Genomic DNA, 20,619 nt, shown 5'->3' with positions numbered 1-20,619 from the left:
AGTGCAGTATGAGTTTCTTTTGGCTTACTCTTGTCTTTATTTTTGCTCTTTTTTGTTTTGTTTTTGTTTCTTTGTTCTGTTTTTCTAGACAGGCTCTGTGTAACAGCTCTGACTGTCCCTGGAACTCACTTTGTGGACCAGGCTCACCTTGAACCCACAGAGATCAGCTTTCCTCTACCTCTGGGACTAAAGGCATGCACCAGCACCACCACTGGCTTTTCCTTTTGTTTTTTATTGTTATTTTATGCATATAGTGCTTTGCGTGCACTACAGAGGTGCACTGTATGTGTGCCTGGCACCTCAGAGGTCAGAGGAAGGTGCCGATCCCCTGGAGCTGGAGTTGTGGGGAGACTCGTGAGCCGCCATGTGGATGTTGGGAACAGAGCTTGGGTCTACATAAAATAAATAAATCTAAAGAAATAAATATATTTAAATAGGATAAGGAATAAACAAAAATGCCTGACAATATTCTACACATTAGTATGGACTGTGGCTTGTTGGTTGGGGACAGACTGTCAGTTTCTTTGATGTCTCCTAATTCTACAACTCATCTTCTGGACTTCAATATACTCAGCCACAAAACAGGAAGATACACACACACACACACACACACACACACACACACCTCACTTCAGTTCTTCTGATTGTTGTCAGTCAGGACAAACAGCAGTATTTTTACAGGTCTAGAGTCCCATGCAACTATACTGAACATTCTGGAAGCATTCTGGCCTCAACCTCACAAGCTGCCTCTGCCTCCTGAGTGCTGGGATTGAAGGTGTGTGCCACCACTGTTCAGCTCTTTGAAATTCTTATCCTCATCTTATTTATATATAAAGCTTTTGTGGGTATAGATTTATAATTATTTGTGTTATGATAGATTATATTGCTTTACCTTGTTCACATAGTTCAGTTTGGACCACTTGACTTTTCTCTCTATGAACTGCTTCCATTTTTCCTGTCGTATTTGTTTGTTTAGCTCTTGCTCTCCACAATGCTTCAGGCTCCTCGTGTCTGTTTCCTGCCCCCATCCTAGAGTAGACCATTTACCCAGCACATAATGTTGGTGCCAAGTTGTAACCCTAGCAGATATGTCTGGAAGTTGGGGCAGACATGGCAGACGGGCAGGAAGAAGTTGCAACCCCGGCACCTAGAAGAGGACTTTCCCAGAAGTGGCAGCCAGAATTGCAAGTCCTTAGCTGAGAAATAGGTGACTCACCAGCTCCCAGGTTGTCTCCTCCCTCCCCCTCTTGCTGACAAGACTGTACCTAAACCAGCTTAGAGAGAGGGACCTTGGTCAGAAAGTGTCTCCACCCACGAGACCATTGAAGAACGGCCAGCCTCAGACCAGGGCAGGACATTTCCTCAAGCCCAGCAGACATGTCCCATGTTTGTCCCACCCGTGTGGTATTTGTATGTCTTCAGAAAGGATTGAAAAGTACTAAACCTTTAATAAAGCTTTAGTTTCCCCTTTGAGACCAGTCCTCATATATCCCAGCTGACCTTGAACCTGCTGTGTCGCTCAGGAGACCTTGAGCTTCTGATGATCCTAACACTACATCTCTTATTATTTTTGAAAGAGAGTCACACTACGTAGCCCTGGCTGACCTGGGACTCAATAAGTAGACCACGCTGGCCTTAAACTCATAGAGATCAGCCTGCCTTTGATTCCCAAGTGCTGGGATTAAAGGTGTGTGCCACCATGCCCTGCTGTCACTACTTTTTAAGCACCAGGATTACAGGAGTGTACTTCACTCCAGATTTATATCATGCTGGGAATGAAACCCAGGATCTCATGTGTGATTCCACTGTACAAACTCAGCTGTATCGCCAGTCCAATAAAGTTATTATTAAAACCCAGGTTAAAGAAAAGAGTATTCCAAAGGGAGAGAGAGGAGAGTGGGTGTGTCTACCCACGTATTGAGTAGTTTTATCCTGGACACCTATGCAGCATCCCTAGGATTCCTGAATCACAGACAGCTATTACCAGAAGGGCTTTCGGAGATAAATACTAGTACTAAGAGTGGTGAAGTGATTGATTTTGTAGGAGTCAGCTTATGAGCTGAAGAACAGGGGAGACTGAGTCTAAAGTCCCCTCTCTTTCCAGGACAAAATGAACGGCTTTTGGACTTTCTCGGGTGATGTAAGAGAATGATGACACTTATGACACCTTTCAGTAACTCTGTAAATAAACCTATGGGGATGCGTCTGAGGATTGGGGGGGGGGGGGTGAGGCAGCAATTAGGATCATTAACATCTTTAGACATGTAGATAAAGGGAATGAGGAGGTAGACACTGGGATATAAAAGTGGCTACTGGGACACCTACAGTTTTCCAAGTGCAGTCAAGTCAGCAATTTTTTACCCATTTCACATCAAGATTTTTGTTTGTATTTTGTGATGGGGTCTTGGGTAGTCTTGGATGCCCTGGCACCCATCATGTAAACTAGACTGTCTTTGTTTTATGGCAGTCCTGCTGCCTCAGCCTCCCGAGTGCTGGGGTTGCAGATGAATACCACATCAGGCTAGATTTGTGGAATTCTGAACTAATATACTGGGTGTCTCTTTAGTATCACCTCCTATCCGCTTTGCAGTCTTGTCCTTTCCCCAAACTCATGAATGTCTGCCTGCTTGTGTGAAAGCGTCTCGGTGATCTTTGTGCAGACTGAGATAAAAGACTGCCTAGGGAAGCAGAGGAAGGTACCGGGCCTAATGTCACTTGCTGTGACTTCCGTAGGGACTAAATTAGTATCAGGCTACTCTCTCACTTGCTCTCTGGGTGACCTTACCTGGCAAGTCTTGTCAGAGTCTGTGAGTTCCTTTCAGGGCGAGGACTGTAGGTGGCCCAGGAACAGCAGCTGCAAGCAGGTAATTATAGTGTGCTTTCATGCTAATGATAACATTAGACTGGGCTGGAGAGATGGCTCAATAGTTAAAGGTGCATGCTGCCCTTTTAGAGGACCCGAGTTCAGTTCCCAGCACCCGCTTAGGCAGCTTCATAATGTGTGTAAGCCCAGCTTCAGGGACTCTTAGGTCCTCTTTTGGTCTCCTCAGGGACTGTACTCATGTGCACATATCCGTGTACAGACATACACTACAAATAAAAAATAAACTCTTTATTTAAAAAGAATAACAGTAGTTATTTTGGGAACTTTACAAATGTTCAAATGCACACAGGGGGTGCTAAAGAAATGCCCGAGCAGCTAAGAGCACTTGTCGCACTTGTGAAGGATGTGAGTTTGGTTCTGAGCACCTTTATGGCTCCTAGCAACCATCTGTACTCCAGTTCCAGGGCATCTGACATCCTCCACTGGCTTCCATGGGCGCTGTATGCATGTGGCATATAGACAGACATACATGCAGACAAAACACCTATACATGTTATATCTTTAAAAAGTATTCAAAAATATATTTGATAGTGAAAATATAAAATCGAATGTGAAGCTTTACAACTTTGTTTTGAATGGCTGTTGTGTGTAGAAGTGGTGGCGCACACCTTTAATCCCAGCACTCAGGAGGCAGAGGCAGGTGGATTTCTGTGAATTTGAGGCCAGCCTGGTCTTCAGAGTGGGTTCCAGGACAGGCTCCAAAGTGACAGAAAAACCCTGTCTTAAAAAACAAACAAACAAAAAAAAAAAACAAAACAAAAAAACGAACAAACAAACAAAGAAGCAGAAGAAGTTCATTGACCACTGAGCCATCTCTCTAGCCCTGTGTATTTTTTTTAAATGTGCTAGACATTAAACAGAGGGCCACATTTATGCTAGGCAAGCACTCTTTTTTACCCAGATTTCATCACCATTCCCTATAATATATGCATATTATATTTTTGTCAGTTTGTTTTGAGACAGGCTTTCACTATGTAGTCATGACTGTCTAGAACTTAACTATGTATACCAAGCTGGCCTCAAACACACAGAGATCCTTCTGCTTCTGTGTCTGCCTCTCTGCTGCTGAGAATAAAGCCATGGGGCAGCAACCAACCACACCAGATTGTTTATTTCAGACAGGGTCTCATTGTAGCCTGGCCTGGTCTCCCTCTGTCTCTGTGCAACAGAAGATGGCCTTGAAGTTCTGATCCTTCTTCCTCTGCCCCCAGGGTGCTGGGATTAGAGGACTGCACCACCAGTCCGGTGGTACTGGGGAATCAGACCTAGGGCTTTACCCATGCTAGGCAGGCACTCTGGGCTACAATCTCAGGCTCACTCCCAGTAGGTTGAAAGAATACTTTATTAGTAAAATTACTGTACTGATGCTTAATACACATACCAACGTATGTATAAAAGCTTTTTTTTTTTACTTAAAAAAGATTTAATGTGATGTGTTTAATTTGAACATGCTACATTATGGATTCTGTAGTTTGTGTCTTCCTATTAACAATAAATCATGAATCTGCCAAATATCATATGCCGGGTCTTTGTCCTTGTACCTTCACGATGGCCAGGTTTTCATATCCCTTTCTTCTCTGGAAGCTTGGCTATCGCTGAGTGTTCTGCAGAGGGAGGTCCAGGTCGGTGGGCGGGGTCCGGGCCACTTGGGACATGCAGATGAGGTGGGCGGGGCCCAACATATATACCCTCTGCTAGCCTCTAGCGGGCGTGCCCAGCTTGGACAGACTGTCGCCGACCGCCTGCGGAACCTGCTTCCCTGAGCGCCGCGGAGCCTGGTCCGGGCTGGCCCCTTTGCTACCCCGGGAGCGGGCCATGCCGCCACGGGAGCTGAGCGACGCCGAGCCACCGCCTCTCCCAGCCTCGACCCCTCCTCCGCGGCGGCGCAGCGCACCTCCGGAGCTGGGCATCAAATGCGTGCTAGTGGGCGATGGCGCGGTGGGCAAGAGCAGTCTCATCGTCAGCTATACCTGCAATGGGTACCCCACGCGCTACCGGCCCACGGCACTGGACACCTTCTCCGGTATGTTCTACTGCCCCGGGGCCCCTGAGGCTGGGGAGGGGTTGTGGTTTAGGGCCGGCGTGCTGGCGGGAGGGCACCGAAGACCCCCCCCCCCCCCCCCGAGAGCAGGCCCGGAGGTGGCGCTGGTGAGGCCTGCCTAGAAGGACGAGGATGCTGTGCCTAACTCATGCTTTCCCCTCCCCACCTCTGCAGTGCAAGTCCTGGTAGATGGAGCCCCTGTGCGAATCGAGCTCTGGGATACCGCAGGGCAGGTGAGAAGCTGGGTGTAGCCTTCGTTGGGTGAGGGGTTAGAGAGGGTTGGAGGCTGGGAGGATACCTGCATGGAGTAGGAATGGAACAGGCTTTGGGCTTTAGGAGTCTTAGGTCTCCACCCCCTAAGTGAGAAGCAGACTCCTGTTCCAATGTGAAGGGAATGATCTTGCTAACAACTGGCCTTGCTACCCCCTAGGAGGACTTTGACCGGCTTCGCTCCCTCTGCTACCCAGATACTGATGTCTTTCTGGCTTGCTTCAGTGTGGTGCAGCCCAGCTCCTTCCAAAACATCACAGAAAAATGGCTGCCGGAGATCCGCACTCACAACCCCCAAGCACCTGTGTTGCTGGTGGGCACTCAGGCTGATCTGAGGGACGATGTCAATGTACTAATTCAACTGGACCAGGGAGGCCGGGAGGGCCCAATACCCCAACCCCAGGCCCAGGGTCTGGCGGAGAAAATCCGGGCCTGCTGCTACCTTGAGTGTTCAGCCTTGACACAGAAGAACTTGAAGGAGGTGTTTGACTCGGCCATTCTCAGTGCCATTGAACACAAAGCCCGCCTAGAGAAGAAACTGAACGCAAAAGGCGTGCGCACGCTCTCTCGCTGCCGCTGGAAGAAGTTCTTCTGCTTTGTTTGAGCAGTCACGGTAGTGCAAGTGGTAGGCAGGTGGCTGGAGACTTCCGGACCCTGGGACATCGGGTACTAGCAGGGCCTGGCCAGCTCCCGGGACTCAGTTCTCTATTGAACGCTGGGAATGTGGGCCTCTAGCTGCACACTCTGATAAGACGGGGTGAGCTCTGTCCTGTGCAAGGGGCTGACTCTGATTTGGATTGCATTGGTCAAGACTCGCAGGAAAATCCCAGCACTTTGATATTCATGGGATAATCGCATCAGTGCCGGTTTCTGAGCAGCTTGGGATGTAATTCCCATTTTTTTTTTTTTTTACCGTGGGGCCGCTGAATGCAGGCCCATTGTGGATGCCCTCACCCTCTCCTAGCACAGGTGTGACAAAGTGAGGCATCTTGGAGGGTTGGAAGATGGTCGGTCTTGATTTGGAGAGGTTTGAGATGGAGTAGGAAGTGAGAGTTTGAGTCTCACGCCAGTGAGAGATTGAGACGGGAAACAGAACGTGAGCCTTGAAGTGGAGGACTGGAGACGGACTAGAGGACTGGGCCTAAAAAAAGAGCAGGGCGGACAGCTGTGGAGAGGGCTGACACCTGGGCTGCCCTCAGGCCCCAAGGCCAGGGAGGCTGGGCTGTTCCCGGGGAAGAACTGGGTCTCTGGACTCCCTGGGCACTGCCCAAACTGGCTGGGCCAGCAAAGGGGCAGGAAGTGAGAGTCCAGGCCCAGCGAAGGGAGGGGGAGGAGCTGCAAATGAGAGCCTGAAGGAGGAAGGGTCAGGGGTTGTCCCTTTCCCCAAGGTCATAGCTTAGAAGGTGAGCAATGCAATCTGCGAATAAAACCTTCTATTTCTGAAGCTGCTGTCTCCGTGGTTTCCTGGATCATGCCCAATGCCCCTTCGTAACCTTTCTCAAGGCCCAGCAGCCTGGCAGATGGGTTGGGAACTGAGGCTGGGTTGAAGGGTGGGGGCTGGATCAGATGGGACAATGTGATGGGAACTGGACTAGGGGGAACAGGTGTGGGGCTCCCTGCTTGGGGCTTGGCTTAGTTGGTTCCCAGGAGAGCTAGCGTGGGAAGCAGCCTGGAAACGGGTTTCCCCAGGTGTCAGCGCCAGAGCTGCTTTCCCATGACCTCACCAGGTAGGTGGGGCCCTCCCCGCTCCCCCTCCTTTCTGGAGTGTGATGCTCAGCACTGGGGCTCCAGGACAATCTCAGGCCCATCCTCCCATCCTCTGAGCAGATTTCAGGACTCGGGGTCTGGCTGGGGAATGTTATCCCAGCTTAAATACCAAGGACAACCTATACAGCTTTAAACCTCCACCACTGGCCAAAGCTTGTAGCCTTGGGTTGGTTGGACCAGTCTTCAGCCTTGACACATAAGGGATTATTGCAGGTCAGGGTTGCTGGCTGTGGACAATGTGACTAGAGGTTTGGTCCAGGAATCCTGTGCCCATGAGGGTTCGCCGGCAGAGGCTTGGAGGGGAATAGGAATCCAAGGATTGGAACTGGGAGGAACTTTAAAGAGCATTTTTGAGGAAAGCAAAGCTTATTCTGCCTTAAGGACACCATGGTCTGTAGACAAAAAGGTAGTATGTCAAGTGAGATAGTATCACTAAGGGGTTAGGGGAGCAGCATAGAGTTGGGTGTATGGGTGGCATTCTTTTAGAAGTCTTTCTGAGGTACACCTGTGACACCTGTTAGACACCTGCTGGGCCAGGTGAGCACCCATACCTATCCGAATCTATGGGGGCTCACCTGCTAGGCACCTGCTGGATGGACCAGGTGAGCACACATACCCATCCGAATCCATGGGGGCTCACCTGCTAGGCCTACCTGCTGGGCCAGGTGAGCACCCATACCTATCCGAATCTATGGGGGTTCAGGTTCCTTTCCAGGAAGCTACAGATATGTGTGTGTGTGTGTGTGTGTGTGTGTGTGTGTGTGTGTGTGTGAGAGAGAGAGAGAGAGAGAGAGAGAGAGAGAGAGAGAAACACTGAAGGACAGAAATACTAGCCAAGTGAGGCCTAGATAATCCCAAGTTTAGTTTTAGCCAAGATTGCTTCCTATCTCCTAGAGCACCAACCACCTTCTTTTGTTTTCTTATCTCCTTAGGTGCAGGTGATGAGCTACGTTATGATAGATACGTCCATGGTCAGCTGTTTCCCTAACCTAACCTGGCACACTCCTTTCTAGGACAGAGAGAGAGACCCAGATTCCAGTTCAAACGTTTAAGTCCTGACACTCATCACCACAGGCAAATAATTTCTTTTTTTCTTCTTCTCCTTTCTCTCTCTCTCTCCTTCCCTCCCTCCCTTCTTCCTTCCTTTTTTCCTTCCTTCCTTCCTTCCTTCCTTTCTTTCTCTTCTCTCAGACAGGACCTCACTTCACCGAGATCCCCCAGCCCCCACCGCCTCCGTTTCCCAAGTGCTGGGAGTAAGAGCATGCCCTATCACCCAGCTCATTTATCCTTTTTGTACCTCAGTTTCCACACTTGCAAAATGAAATACTCAGGACTCTTGATAGTTCTCAAACCATTCCAAGGGGCCTTGGGACTGTGGGGCAAAGAAGACTGATTGAGTGACCTTGGCGCCACCGCCGCACACACAATTTCTGGTTTTTCTCATGGTACCAGCATCTCTGAGTCACTGAAGCTACAGCCTCCCTCCTCATGCTTCCTCTCATGACAGCCACTGAACCTGGTCAGGATCTCCGTTGACTCACTCCGCATGCCTGCTGCCTCCCACTGGCACCTCCCTGGCTCAACACTGAAATCACCTCTTACTGCTCTCAGTGAACCCCTAGCTCTTTACTTGGGTCCCTAAGGCCTCCCCAAACCTAACAGCGTTTGTCTCAGGGATCCCTATTATCTCCTGCTTTTGACTACAAGGTTTGACTTGCAATTTACAAGGTCTAGTTTAGAAAACATACTGTTTCTCCTCTGGCCATCTTCCAGTGCCTTCCTCCTCCAGAAAGTGTGGGGATGTCATAGTGTCTTCACTGCGGCTCACACATGGAAGACACACCGAAGAGACTCCCACACTCTCCAAGGAGACCCCCACTTAGACTCTGTGGGCTTGGGCAGCATGTACCATTGTCCCTTAACTGTTTAGATCATCAGGATTACGTTCAGCTCCAAGTGTGTGTCACTGAGACCCAGAAACTCGGGATTGGGACCAGGATTGTGCAGAAGGATTTCCAGCGCCAAATCCCTCTAGTGCCCTCTTATTCTGTCTCTCTATGTAGTATGGCCTTTCTCTACTTCCTGGGACAGTTTGTTGTTGCTGTTCTTGTTGTTTTCAGTCCTGAGGATAAAAATCAGGGCTTTGCTTAACCTAGGCAAGCACTCATTCTAGAGAAATCTACACTTACAGGAATAGTTATTTTTACTTGGATAAAATCATGTGCTACATACAAATGTATGTACATATATGTGTGTAAATGTATGTAAACAGAATGTCCACGTCAATGTAAATGTTTTAAGACAGAGTCTCAGAGATTTTTCTATTTTTTATTATATTTGCTTATTTTAACTTTTAATGTTTTGTCAGTATGTATTAACCATACACAATAATTGGTTTCATTATGACTTTTGTTTGTTTCTTTTATATTTTGTTGGTTTGTTTGTCTTTCAAGACAGGGTCTCTCTCTGTAACCTTGGCTGTCCTGAAACTCACTCTGTAGACCAGACTGGTCTAGAATTCAAGATTCGCCTGCCTCTGCCACCCAAGTGTTAGGATTAAAGGCGTGTGCTACCACTGCCTGGCTCATTATGACATTTGCATGACGTACACATAGATTTTTACTGTATTTAACACACACACAAATACACACACACAAATACATTGTCCTTTCTTGTCCCCCTCCTACCCCTATTGGGCCCCTCTTCTATTTTCGTGTGTGAGTGCACGCGCGCACATGCGTGTGTGTGTGTGTGTGTGTGTGTGTGTGTGTGTGAGAGAGACCCAAGGAATTCATTAGGGTTGTCTTCAGGAGCATGTACTACATACACAGAGCAGTGGATACACTACTGGAGAAAATGTATGGAGCCAGTCATGGTGCGTGTGTGTGTGTGTGTGTGTGTGTGTGTGTGTGTGTGTTGTATGTGCACATGAGTACAGGTGCCCTTGGAAGCCAGAGGCATTTGATCCCTCTGGAGCTGTAGTTACAACTGAACCATTTCTGTGCTACAAGAGAGCCAGCCCCTATTTTATTGTTGTTGTTGTTTGTTTTGGTTTTTTGTTTTAATTTTTGAAACAGGGTTTCTCTGTGTCCTGAAACTCATTTTGTAGACCAGACTGGCCTGGAATTCACAGAGGTTCAGCTGCCTCTGCCTCCTAAATTCTGGGGTTAAAAGCATGTGCCACCACCCAGTTCTTTTTTGGGGGGTGGGGGATTGGTTTTTCTAGATAGAGTTTCTCTGTGTAGCAGCCCTAGCCTTTTTTAAAAAAAGAAAGAGAAAAACAAGGATTGTTTCACAGATTAGCATGTCATCCTTCACAGGAACCAAGCTAATCTCTGTATTGTGTCGTTCCAATGTTAGTATATGCACTGCTGAAAAAAATACCATCTTTAAGTCGGGTGGTGGTATAGCCCGCCTTTAATCTCAGCACTTGGGAGGCAGAGGCAGGCGGATCTCTGTGAGTTCGAGGCCAGCCTGGTCTACAAGAGCTAGTTCCAGGTCAGGCTCTAAAACTACAGCGAAACCCTGTCTCGAAAAACCAAAAAAAGAAAAAGAAAAAAAAAAAGAACACCATCTTTTTTTTTTTTTTTTTTTTTTGATTTTTCGAGACAGGGTTTCTCCGTAGCTTTTGGTTCCTGTCCTGGAACTAGCTCTTGTAGACCAGGCTGGCCTCGAACTCACAGAGATCCGCCTGCCTCTGCCTCCCGAGTGCTGGGATTAAAGGCGTGCGCCACCACCGCCCGGCCCATCTTTTTTTTTTTAATTAAAATTTTTTTCATTCAATATATTCTGATCATGGTTTCCCCTCCCCCAACTCCTCCCAGATCTTCCCCACTCACCCAACTCCATTCCCTTTCTTTCTTTAGAAAACAAACAGGCAAACAAACAACAACAACAAAAGAAAAACACACGATACACACATACTCACAAAAACAAAACCCATAAAAGCACAAAACCAGTAACCATAATTTATAAGCAAAAGGCCAATAAGACAGAAAATGCCCAAACAGTGCAATGTGAGACAAAAAGTCTACAAAAATGCCATTGAGTTTGTTTGTGTTGGCCATCTACCGCTGGGCTGGGGCCTGCCCTCGGGTGCGGTTAGTATACACAGTGAGACTCCCTTCAGAAACCCATTTTCCTTTGTAAGCAGTTGTCAACTGGAGATAGCTTTTTGGTTAGGGATGGGAACGCTTGTCCAGTTCTTTCTCTCAGTACAGGAACCCATCTGGCTTGGCTCTGTGCAGGCACCGTGAGTCTCTCGGTGGGGTCTCATGTGTCAGTTCTATTGCAACTCGAAGACACCGCTTCCTTGGTGTCCTCCATCCCCACTGGCTCTCACGATCTTTCCTCCTCCTCTTCCTCAGAGCCCTCTGAGCCCTGAGGGGAAGGGTCTAATGAAGGGTTTGGTTTTAGGTTCCTCATTCATGTACATGGGCCTGTAAGGGTCACTGTGTTAGTTACTGACTACCGCAAGAAGAAACTTCTCTGATGATGGCTGGGCAAGGATTGTGAATTCCAGTGTGTGCCAAGAAAGCACTCTGCCTACCGACCATCTATTTACTTACTTACTTCTTTACTTATTATTTACCTATTTATTTTCATTATATAGGCCAGGTCGGCCTGGAACACGAGAGCCTCTTGCTTCTGCCTCCAGAAGATAACTTCCACCATCCCTTTCCTTCTTGGCTGTACTTGGACTGAACCTGGACCTTGTGTGCTGCACAGGGATCGACCACGGAGCTCTCTTTTCCCACCTACCTTCCCGCACACCACTCCCCTTACTCCTCACGTTTCTATTCTTAGGACAGGTTCTTGTTCAGTCTCTAGGACCCGCATCGGAGGAGAGCTCCAACGGGAGCCAGCTAGTAGTCTTCTGACCTCCACACGACCCTGACTTCAGCACCCTCGGCTTGTTCCCCAACTAGGGACATTCAGGTTGTCGTCCTCTCCTAGTGTAAGCTATGCTGGGATTTTTCTTTGTTTGTTTTGTGTTCTCCTTTTTAGATTGAGAGGGTCATTGATGTAAGAAAAACATGTCCTCCATCTTTGGCTTGGTGACTGGGCCCCTGTACATCTGAAGTGAATCCTGCGGAAGCCTGAGTTTATATGTGTGGGGGAGGGAGGCTGAGTATGGGTCATCAGTATTCAGTAAATACTGAAGGGCAACAGGTGGGCATCCAGTTTCACAGGTGCGCCTTACTCTGCCTGGCCGCTTTTGCTGCGTATTTGGACATTCTTTTTTCAGTGCGAAAGTCTGAGTAATTCCATACACGAATATCTGTGTAAATGTGGATGGCCATCTTTTTCAATTATTTAGATTATTTTTTAAGTATGAATATTTCATCTGCATGCCTATCTGATGTGCCTGGTGCCCTCCAAGACCTGAAGGATATGTCAGATCCCCTAGAACTGGAGTTAGTGACATGTCTGAGCTGCCGTGTGCTTGGTGCTGGGACCCTATGAAAATCAGCCGAGCCATCTCTCCAACCCTGGTGGCCATCTTTGCCTAAAGTGTACATGTCTGTGTTTACGTCATGTATGTTCTCAGGAGTGTGTGCTGTGTAGAACTGCATCTGAGCACGAGGCTCTCTGTGCTCAAGTCTAAGCATCTGTGTTGTCTGCTTTTCGGGGGCCCGCGTCTCTGTGCCTGAGCCCAGTTCTATCTGTGTTGACTTCCGTGAGCCTCTTTGTGCTGGGTGTGCTTGCTCAGCCTGGACTGGTGCGCATGAGAGTCCATGTCCACCCAAAGGAGCTATGCCCTTACTACTGCCTAAGAGCAGAATGGTGCCCAGAGCAGAGGTGACGCACCCTCCCTGCTCTCTCCATTCTCCTGGGAACCAGCTTAGGAGTGAGACCGTGAGACCGAGAGCAGACCGCGTCAGGAGCACCAGCCCCTTTTGCAACCAGCCCTGGCCCCAGGCTGTAACCACAGATCGTATTGCACAGGTCAGACCTGCCCACTGTGCCTGGCTGCCAGGAAACCCAGCTCTTAGCAGGGCTGTGCCAGCAGTGCCCTCCTTGGGCTTGGGCCAGATCCCTGGTGAGGTGAGCAGGCTACAGTAGAGGGGCCTCATGAGTCAGTGTGAACCTTGGGGAGTGACTTCCTGAGTCTAAGCACTGTTGCTTTCTGTCCCCGTATGCAGCAATACTTAGGCAACCTTATGTCTGTCAGGTGCCTGCTCTGGGTCTCCTGAACTTGAATCCAAACCTCCTCTTGGAGTTCTGCATGGGGGATTGAAGGGTCTGCTCTAGGAAATGGGTCTCAAACTGGGCAGAGTGAAACACAAATTTAATCCCAGCACCTGGGAGGAAGAGATCGGAGAATCTCTATGAGTCTGAGGCCAATTTGGTCTTTATAAATAGTTCCGGGACAACCTGCATAGAGAGACCCTGTCTCAAAAAGAAGTGGAGCCGGGCGGTGGTGGCGCACGCCTTTAATCCCAGCACTCGGGAGGCAGAGGCAGGCGGATCTCTGTGAGTTCGAGACCAGCCTGGTCTACAAGAGCTAGTTCCAGGACAGGATCCAAAAGCTACGGAGAAACCCTGTCTCGAAAAATAAAAAAAAAAAAAAAAAAAAAAAAAGAAGTGGAGCGGGGGCGCGGGGAGATAGGAAAAAAAAAGAAATGGGTTTCTTCTTTTTTTTTTTTTTTTTTTGGTTTTTCGAGACAGAGTTTCTCTGTGACTTTTTTTCTTTTTGGTTTTTTCGAGACAGGGTTTCTCTGTAGCTTTGGAGCCTGTCCTGGAACTAGCTCTTGTAGACCAGGCTGGCCTCGAACTCATGGATCATGGAGATCCGCTTGTCTCTGCCTCCCGAGTGCTGGGATTAAAGGTGTGCGCCATCACCGCCCGGCGGAAACGGGTTTCTTGAGAGCAAAGCTGAACAGGCCAGGGTTCCAGCTAAGAGTCTGGGAGTCCTGAACTGGGGAGTAGAGGGAGAGGAGACATAGCTGGGGAGAGGGTGAGGACGCAGATGGTATCACTGAGCTCTCGGCTCTGCTGCTGGAACACTTCTAGGGCTGACTTTTCAAACTGAGGCTGAAGGATGGGCCAACAATTAGGGTGACCGTGGGACTTATTTTCAGACTACAGGGCCTTGGATAACAGTCTGAGTGCACAATAGCCTACCTGTCACCCCCCCTCCCCCGAAGATGGATTCCATCATCACCATCTCCATGCCTCTCTGACCCTTCCTCACCTGCAACAGTATGCCTATCTCCCCAGGCGTCTAGATTCCTGTCCTCCATCCGGACCCCAGCACTGAGGGGCATCAGGAAGGTGGGTCCTGTGTGGGTTTAGGAATTCCCGGGGGCCTGTTGGAACTGGACCCCACCCAGGGACACCTGCCCGTTATTGCTTTCTCCTTCAGGCTGTGCTCCCTGTGATTAGACCCTACTCTTCCTGCCTGCCTTCTTCCTGCCTGCCTTCCTCTTCAGCCTGAATCAGCTAACATGGTGTTCCCAGTAGCAGCTGTCCCTCCAGCAGTGGTGACTCTGCTGTCCTTGTACAACAGGAGGTCCCTCATTCTGGAAACCAAGTGCACAAGCCACCCACCCCTTTTCCATCAACAGGCTACATTCTTTGCTGATCCTTACCCTCACCAATAACACACACACACGCACATGCACACACACATGCATGCGTGTGCACACATGCACACACACACACACACACATGGGCGTGCACATGCACACATGAGCGTGCGCACACACACACACACACACACACACACACAGCCAAGGAGATCTGATCTCTAGTTCCAGCCCCATCCTTACTTGCTGGGTGACTTTGGGCAAATTACTGCCTTCGCTGTTGTCTGAGTTTCTAGCAGTTATGAAGTGGGGCTAACACTCTCTGCCCCTCCCTGGCTCCCAGGGGACCAGTGGGGATAAGCAAGATAATAGCCGAGAACTGATTTGGAGGAAGCTAGTCAGTGCCAGGTAAGAGGTATCAGAGCGGCTCTGTGTTTACATGGGTGTGGAGTTTTGGTTCCCAGCCTCCTGGGGCCTGGGACCAGCCCTGACAGCTTCTTGGCTCTTGATTTCTTTGTCTCACTTCCAGAGAAAGGACAGAAACCAAAGCTGAACCCCGTTGTCTAAAGATGAAACCGCCACAGAGCCGACTTTGGGGCTTCGGTTGGAACACTGACTTTCCAGCCTGTTTCCCAAACACTGGCTGTGTGATCCTCAGCCTGCCATTGTCCTTCTCTGGGCTTTAGCTCCTCAGTGATGACAGCCTCGTGGTTCTGGACTGAGACAGGAGAGGATCCTGGGACCTGTAATTGTTTGCTAATGTCCCTGATGTGGGCAGGAATATTTTTGTCATCTAAACTTACCTTCTTTTCTCCTGTATTTCTTTCACTGTTGGGGTCACACGCAGACCACATGGTTCATGTGATCAACCCCAAAATCATAAATTATTTGCGATGGGGTCCGTGTGGAAGAAGTCACATGGGTCAGAGAGAGGTCTCAGGGAACACAACCCAAGTGAGTCTGGACTAACCAGGCCGCCTCCTTCGCCTCTTCCTTCTGCCTGCAGGCTCTGACTGCACCTCTACCCTGCTGCCCTCAACCTGATGCTTGCTCATCCTGACATCCATCCCAGGCCTTTCCTTCGCCTCCTGTAGCCATGGTAAGGACTTCTCTCACCCTCTTGGGAGTCCCCAGCCACGACTCCTCCCCGTCCCTCTTCCAACCATCTGTGACAGACAGTGACCTCCTTGTTCCCAGCTGGTAGGGTTTGAAGTCTCTGATTCCTTAGTCTTTGGTTATGGCTCCTGCCAATCATGCTTCCTGGTGCCCTCTGACCACCTTGTCCTTCTCCATCCTCTCCCTCCTCCCTTCTACCCAGCTATCTGATTTTTCTCAGTTGCCTCTCCTACTCCTGGGTTTCACCCTGACCACCCCCTAAAGGCTTCCACTGCCTCTGCCAAGTCCAGAGTGGGCCTCGGTGGTAGCATAGCAGAGTTACTTAGCTTCTCTGTGTGGCCCACAGACACAAAAACTCTGGTGTTTTTGCCCCTCTCCTAACCCTGTTTTATGTACCTTCTGGTTTTTTTTTTTTTAAAGATTTATTTATTTATTAAGTATACAGTGTTCTGTCTGTATGCATTCCTGCAGGCCAGAAGAGGGCACCAGATCTCATTACAGATGGCTGTGAGCCACCATGTGGTTGCTGGGAATTGAACTCAGGACCTTTGGAAGAGCAGGCAGTGCTCTTAACCACTGAGCCATTTCTCCAGCCCCCTTCTGGTTTTTTGTTTGTTCATTTTGTCTTGTTTTTACTCCATACCCAAGCTACCTCATAATTTACAAACCCTATTGAGCTTCCTCGAATCATTCCCCTGGAAGGCTGGGTGGAAGGAAGTAGCTGATGGTAAAATCAAAGAAACACATCTCCATTTGCTGACGGTCTGCCCGAGAGTTCAGTCTGGCTTTGCTGAAACCACAACCCCACTCATCCATTTCTGTTGGTGGCACTGCCACACGGCCAACCATCTGAAGACTCGGGGCTTATTCTGTGCAGCCCAGAATCAAGTCTTGGAGTGGTTCCCTTCCTGAGGCCTCCAGCAATTCAGCCTTTCCTTCTGTAGCTCAGGCTGGCCTTGAGTTCGCTACTCCACTGCCTCAGCCTCCCTGATGTTAGACCCAGCTCCAGGTTCTCTCCAGTCTCTACATTCTCTCTATCCTGATTTGTTGATTTGTTTCTTATTTATCTGGAAACTTTTGCTTATTACAAAAGTAATTGATTTTAGCCAGGTGTAGTGGTATATTCCTATAATCCAAGCTCTTGGAAGACAGGGGCAGGAGGATCTGGAGTTCAAGGCCAGACTCAGCTACACGGTAAGATTTAGGCCAGCCTGAGCTACGTGAGACCCTATCTCACTCCTCCCATGACACAAAAGTAATATCTATTTATTGTAGATGATTTTTTTTTTGTTTTTTTTTTTTTTTTTTTTTTGGTTTTTCGAGACAGGGTTTCTCTGTGGCTTTGGAGCCTGACCTGGAACTAGCTCTGTAGACCAGGCTGGTCTCGAACTCACAGAGATCTGCCTGCCTCTGCCTCCCGAGTGCTGGGATTAAAGGCATGTGCCACCATCGCCCGGCTGTAGATGATTTTGAAAATGCCAGCTGAATCCAGGTATAGCGGTGTGTACCTATGTTACAGGACCAGTAACTCAGAAGGCTGCTGAGGCAGGAAGATTGCTTGAGTGCAGAAATTTAACACCCGGGGAATTTACAGCTGGGTGTGGTGGTAAATGCCTTTAACCCCAGAACTCACAGAAGTCAGAGGCACGCAGGTGTCTCCATTTGAGGATGGCCTGATCTATGTAGCTAGCTCCAGGCCATCCTGGGCTACCTACCTACACACACCCAAGGCTCAGACCCTGTCTCAAACGACAGAGACTGAAGAGATGGCTCAATAGGTAAAAGCACTGGATTCTCTTCTAGAGGACCTGGATTTGATTCCTGCACCCACTTGGTAGCTCACAACTGCCTGTAACTCCAGTCCCAGGGAATTCAATGCACTCTTCTGGCCTTAGAGATCACCGGGCATGAACATGGTGCAAAGACATATATGCAGGCACAGCACACACACACATGAAAGAAAAGGAAGAAAACCAGTAAAATGAGGGTGTCAGAGAAGCAAGTGGAACAGACACTTTCTATCATCGTATCGGGGAGAGGTACTTTGTGGACATTCCAGTGCCTGGTTTTCAGGTTTTCTGTTTGTCTTTTAAAACAAGGAGCTACTTTCTTTCCTGGTCTTTCTCTTGGTGGCCTCCACCGATACAACCCCCCAGGGCTGCTGCAGGTTGGGAGGCTGCAGCTCTCAGAACTTGTGGAGGATTAGACACCCCCCTCACTGCCTTCCACCCCCATCCCCTACTCCCTGGCTCAAATCACTCCTTCTGGGGTCAAGACTTCCTGGTGGTTACTGACAGCCCCTCCTCAGGGAAGTCGGTGCTTGGTTGGGGACAGGAGTGGTCTTGTACAACAAGACAAAACCAGTCCTCATTCAGGGCTGTTTGCTCTAGTGGTATGACTGGCTTGGGGGAGGCGGGAATGACAAGATTTTAAATTTTAATTGATTTATTTTGTTTTGTTTTCAGATAGGATCTCACCTAACCCATGTTGACCTCAAACTTGAAGTGTAGCTGAAGCTGACCTTGAACTCCCGGTTCCTCTGCCTCCACCTCTGGGGTGCTGACGTGCAGACGTAGCAGGCACTGCCACACCAGACAGCAATACCGGCTGTCATTATTTATTCAGACTTCTAGGACCAGCGACTTCTGGAGCTCAGTCCTCAGTGTGGAGGAGGCAGGGTGGGTGAGAAGAGGAAGTTATGAAGGTTAAGCTGAAAGCTTAGGCTCCGGTTACTAGATCCCCCCAAGAACCTAGAATGAATGTGTTTAAGTGTTTAATGAAATTTCCTGAGTCTGTAACATTGACAAGTATTTAACAAACTTAACTGTTTGGGGACAGCACTAGCAGGCTGCCAACGTGCTACTTCAGCTAGCCTTCACAGCATTGCCCTTCACATAGGTTATCTTGACTGACTGACTTGGTTTTGCCTCTTCCCTCTCCTTGTGTGTCCTCCTGAGACGTGGCCTCTATCCACTTCTTAAAGTCTGGCCTGCTCCTTTCCCTGCTCAATTCTCAAGAGCTTAGTAGTGGGGTCCCCGTCCACAAACTCCTGTGATTTTTGTTATGGTTGGAACTCCGCAGACCAACACACACACACATACACAAACACACACATGCATACACACACATACAGACATACACACACACACATTCAAATGCACCTGCTCACCTTTCCAATTATTTTTATTATGATAAAATTCAAAGGGCATAAAACTTTGTTCTTTGAGGCAGGGTCTTATGTGCAGCCCAGGACGCCCTCAAATTCACAGTCTTTCTGCTTTTACCTCCCGAGTGCTGGGATTTAGGGATGCACCTTCCTGCCTGGCTTTAATTTTCCCTAGGGGTCTAGTTCAGGGGTATTAAGTGGAATCATACCGTTCTGCAATTATATTGTCCATTCCTAGAATTCTTTCCACCTTACAAAACTGAAATAGTATACCCATCAAATCTCTCCCCACCTTCCCGACAACCACACCTGTGCTCTGCAGCTCTGTGATTTCAAATACTCTAAGATGCCACATACGATTGGAGTCACACAATATGCCTATAAAAAAATACTGTTTTTTCCCCCACTTAACCTAATCTCAAAGTTCATCTGTGTTGTAACACATGACAGTTGCCATTTGTCCTATTTTGCTCTCTGTTGCTGTGATCTAACACAGGACCAACTTATACACCCAGTCACAGTCCGTCACTGAGGGCAGGAACGCAAGCAGGAACAGAGGCAGGAACCATGGAGGAAGTCACTGGCTGGCTCGCTCCACTACTTTCCCTACATGCCCCAGGCACCTGCCCAGGGATGGCACTGCCCACAGTGGGTTAAGCCTTCCTCCCCCATCAATCATTAAACAAGAAAATGCCCCCACAGACATGTCTAGGGACCATGCTGATGGAGACAGGAGACAACCTCAAACGAGGTTCCCTGTTTCTGGGGGACTCTGATTTGTGATAGCTAACAAAAACAAAACAGCACATTATTTAATATTTATTATTTATTTATGGGGGAGCTGGGGACTGACTCTAGGGTCTTTAACCCGCTAGGCAAGTGCTTCCCACCGGCCTACATCTGTTCTCAGTCCCTTTTTACCTTTTGCTTTGAGATGGGGTCTCACCTAGCTATTCAGGCAGATTTGGACTCCCTCTGTAGCCCAAACTGTTTCTTCTTCCTTCCTTTTTAAATTTTATTTTATTAATTCTTTTTTTTTAATGGTCAGGCTTTCTCTGTTACATAGCCCAGGCTGTCCTGGAACTCACTCTGTAAAGCAGGCTGGTCTCAAACTCACAGAGATCAACCTGTCTCTGCCTCCCTAGCACTGAATTCAAAGGTGTGCGCCACCACATCCTGCCGCAGATGGTGCTTCAGAATGAGAACGCTGCCTTAAGAAAAGCCAAAACAGGGCCAGAGAAATAGCTCAGTCTATAAAGTGCTTGCCATACAGGCTGAAGGAACTGAACTTGACCCCCAGGACCCGTGTAAGAACAACAGGCATAGAGGTGCATAGCTTATATGCCTAGCACTGGGGAGACAAGTGGAATCCTAGGGCTCACTGACCTGCCAGCATCGCCTCATTGGTGAGCTCCTGACCAGAGAGAGAGTCAGTTTCAAATGAGTGCACAGCGCCTGAAGAGTGAAATCCAAGGCTGTTCTCTGGCCCTCTACAGACACACGTTTGTGCACAAGCACAATGAGAATTAAAACCAAACCAAGCTAAACCCAAACATCTCTTTAGGATCTTTTCTCTTCTACTTAATGCCTATTCTTGACTGAATTTCCCTTTTTGGAGACAGACTTTTGTTATTTTGTCCAGGCTCATCTTTATTTATTTATTTAAAAATATTTTTATTTTTCTTTCTTTCTTTTCTTTTTTCTCTTTTGAGGGGGATTTTCTGTGTAGTTCTGGCTGTCCTGAAATGCCTCCAATCTTTGGACATATACACTTACTCTTAATTAAAAAATAAATCTCAGCATTATCTTCTTATTAATTATTGTATGTGTGATATGAGCGTGG

The 20,619-nt window shown here is 48.4% G+C and overlaps 1 protein-coding gene and 1 non-coding gene across 2 annotated transcripts; one reads left to right on the top strand and one right to left on the bottom strand.

Annotated features, from left to right (window-relative positions):
- The first annotated feature begins 4,594 nt into the window (after positions 1–4,594).
- Rhov (ras homolog family member V) lies at positions 4,595–6,610 on the top strand. Its single transcript, XM_041679060.1, has 3 exons — positions 4,595–4,907; positions 5,100–5,158; positions 5,356–6,610. The coding sequence occupies exons 1-3, from the start codon at positions 4,700–4,702 to the stop codon at positions 5,797–5,799; spliced, it is 711 nt and encodes a 236-aa protein (XP_041534994.1). The 5' UTR covers positions 4,595–4,699; the 3' UTR covers positions 5,800–6,610.
- Positions 6,611–10,238: 3,628 nt separating this feature from the next.
- LOC121465901 lies at positions 10,239–10,346 on the bottom strand. Its single transcript, XR_005976694.1, has one exon. It is a non-coding gene; the product is annotated as a U6 spliceosomal RNA (small nuclear RNA).
- Between the last annotated feature and the right edge of the window lie 10,273 nt (positions 10,347–20,619).

The sequence above is a fragment of the Microtus oregoni genome, unplaced genomic scaffold (assembly GCF_018167655.1).
Source record: "Microtus oregoni isolate MIOR12 unplaced genomic scaffold, Mior012 000031F_ref0000149, whole genome shotgun sequence".
In the NCBI taxonomy this organism is placed as follows: Eukaryota; Metazoa; Chordata; class Mammalia; order Rodentia; family Cricetidae; genus Microtus; species Microtus oregoni.
The sequence above is the reverse complement of the archived record's forward strand: the minus strand, read 5'-3'. Positions and strand labels throughout refer to the sequence as shown.

Bases quoted from the DNA above. Each gene is read 5' to 3' on its own strand.
- Rhov (XM_041679060.1), top strand. From the start codon at position 4,700: ATGCCGCCACGGGAGCTGAGCGACGCCGAGCCACCGCCTCTCCCAGCC. The intron at 4,908-5,099 runs GTATGTTCTACT...CCACCTCTGCAG, and splicing joins GGCACTGGACACCTTCTCCG to TGCAAGTCCTGGTAGATGGA. The intron at 5,159-5,355 runs GTGAGAAGCTGG...GCTACCCCCTAG, and splicing joins TCTGGGATACCGCAGGGCAG to GAGGACTTTGACCGGCTTCG.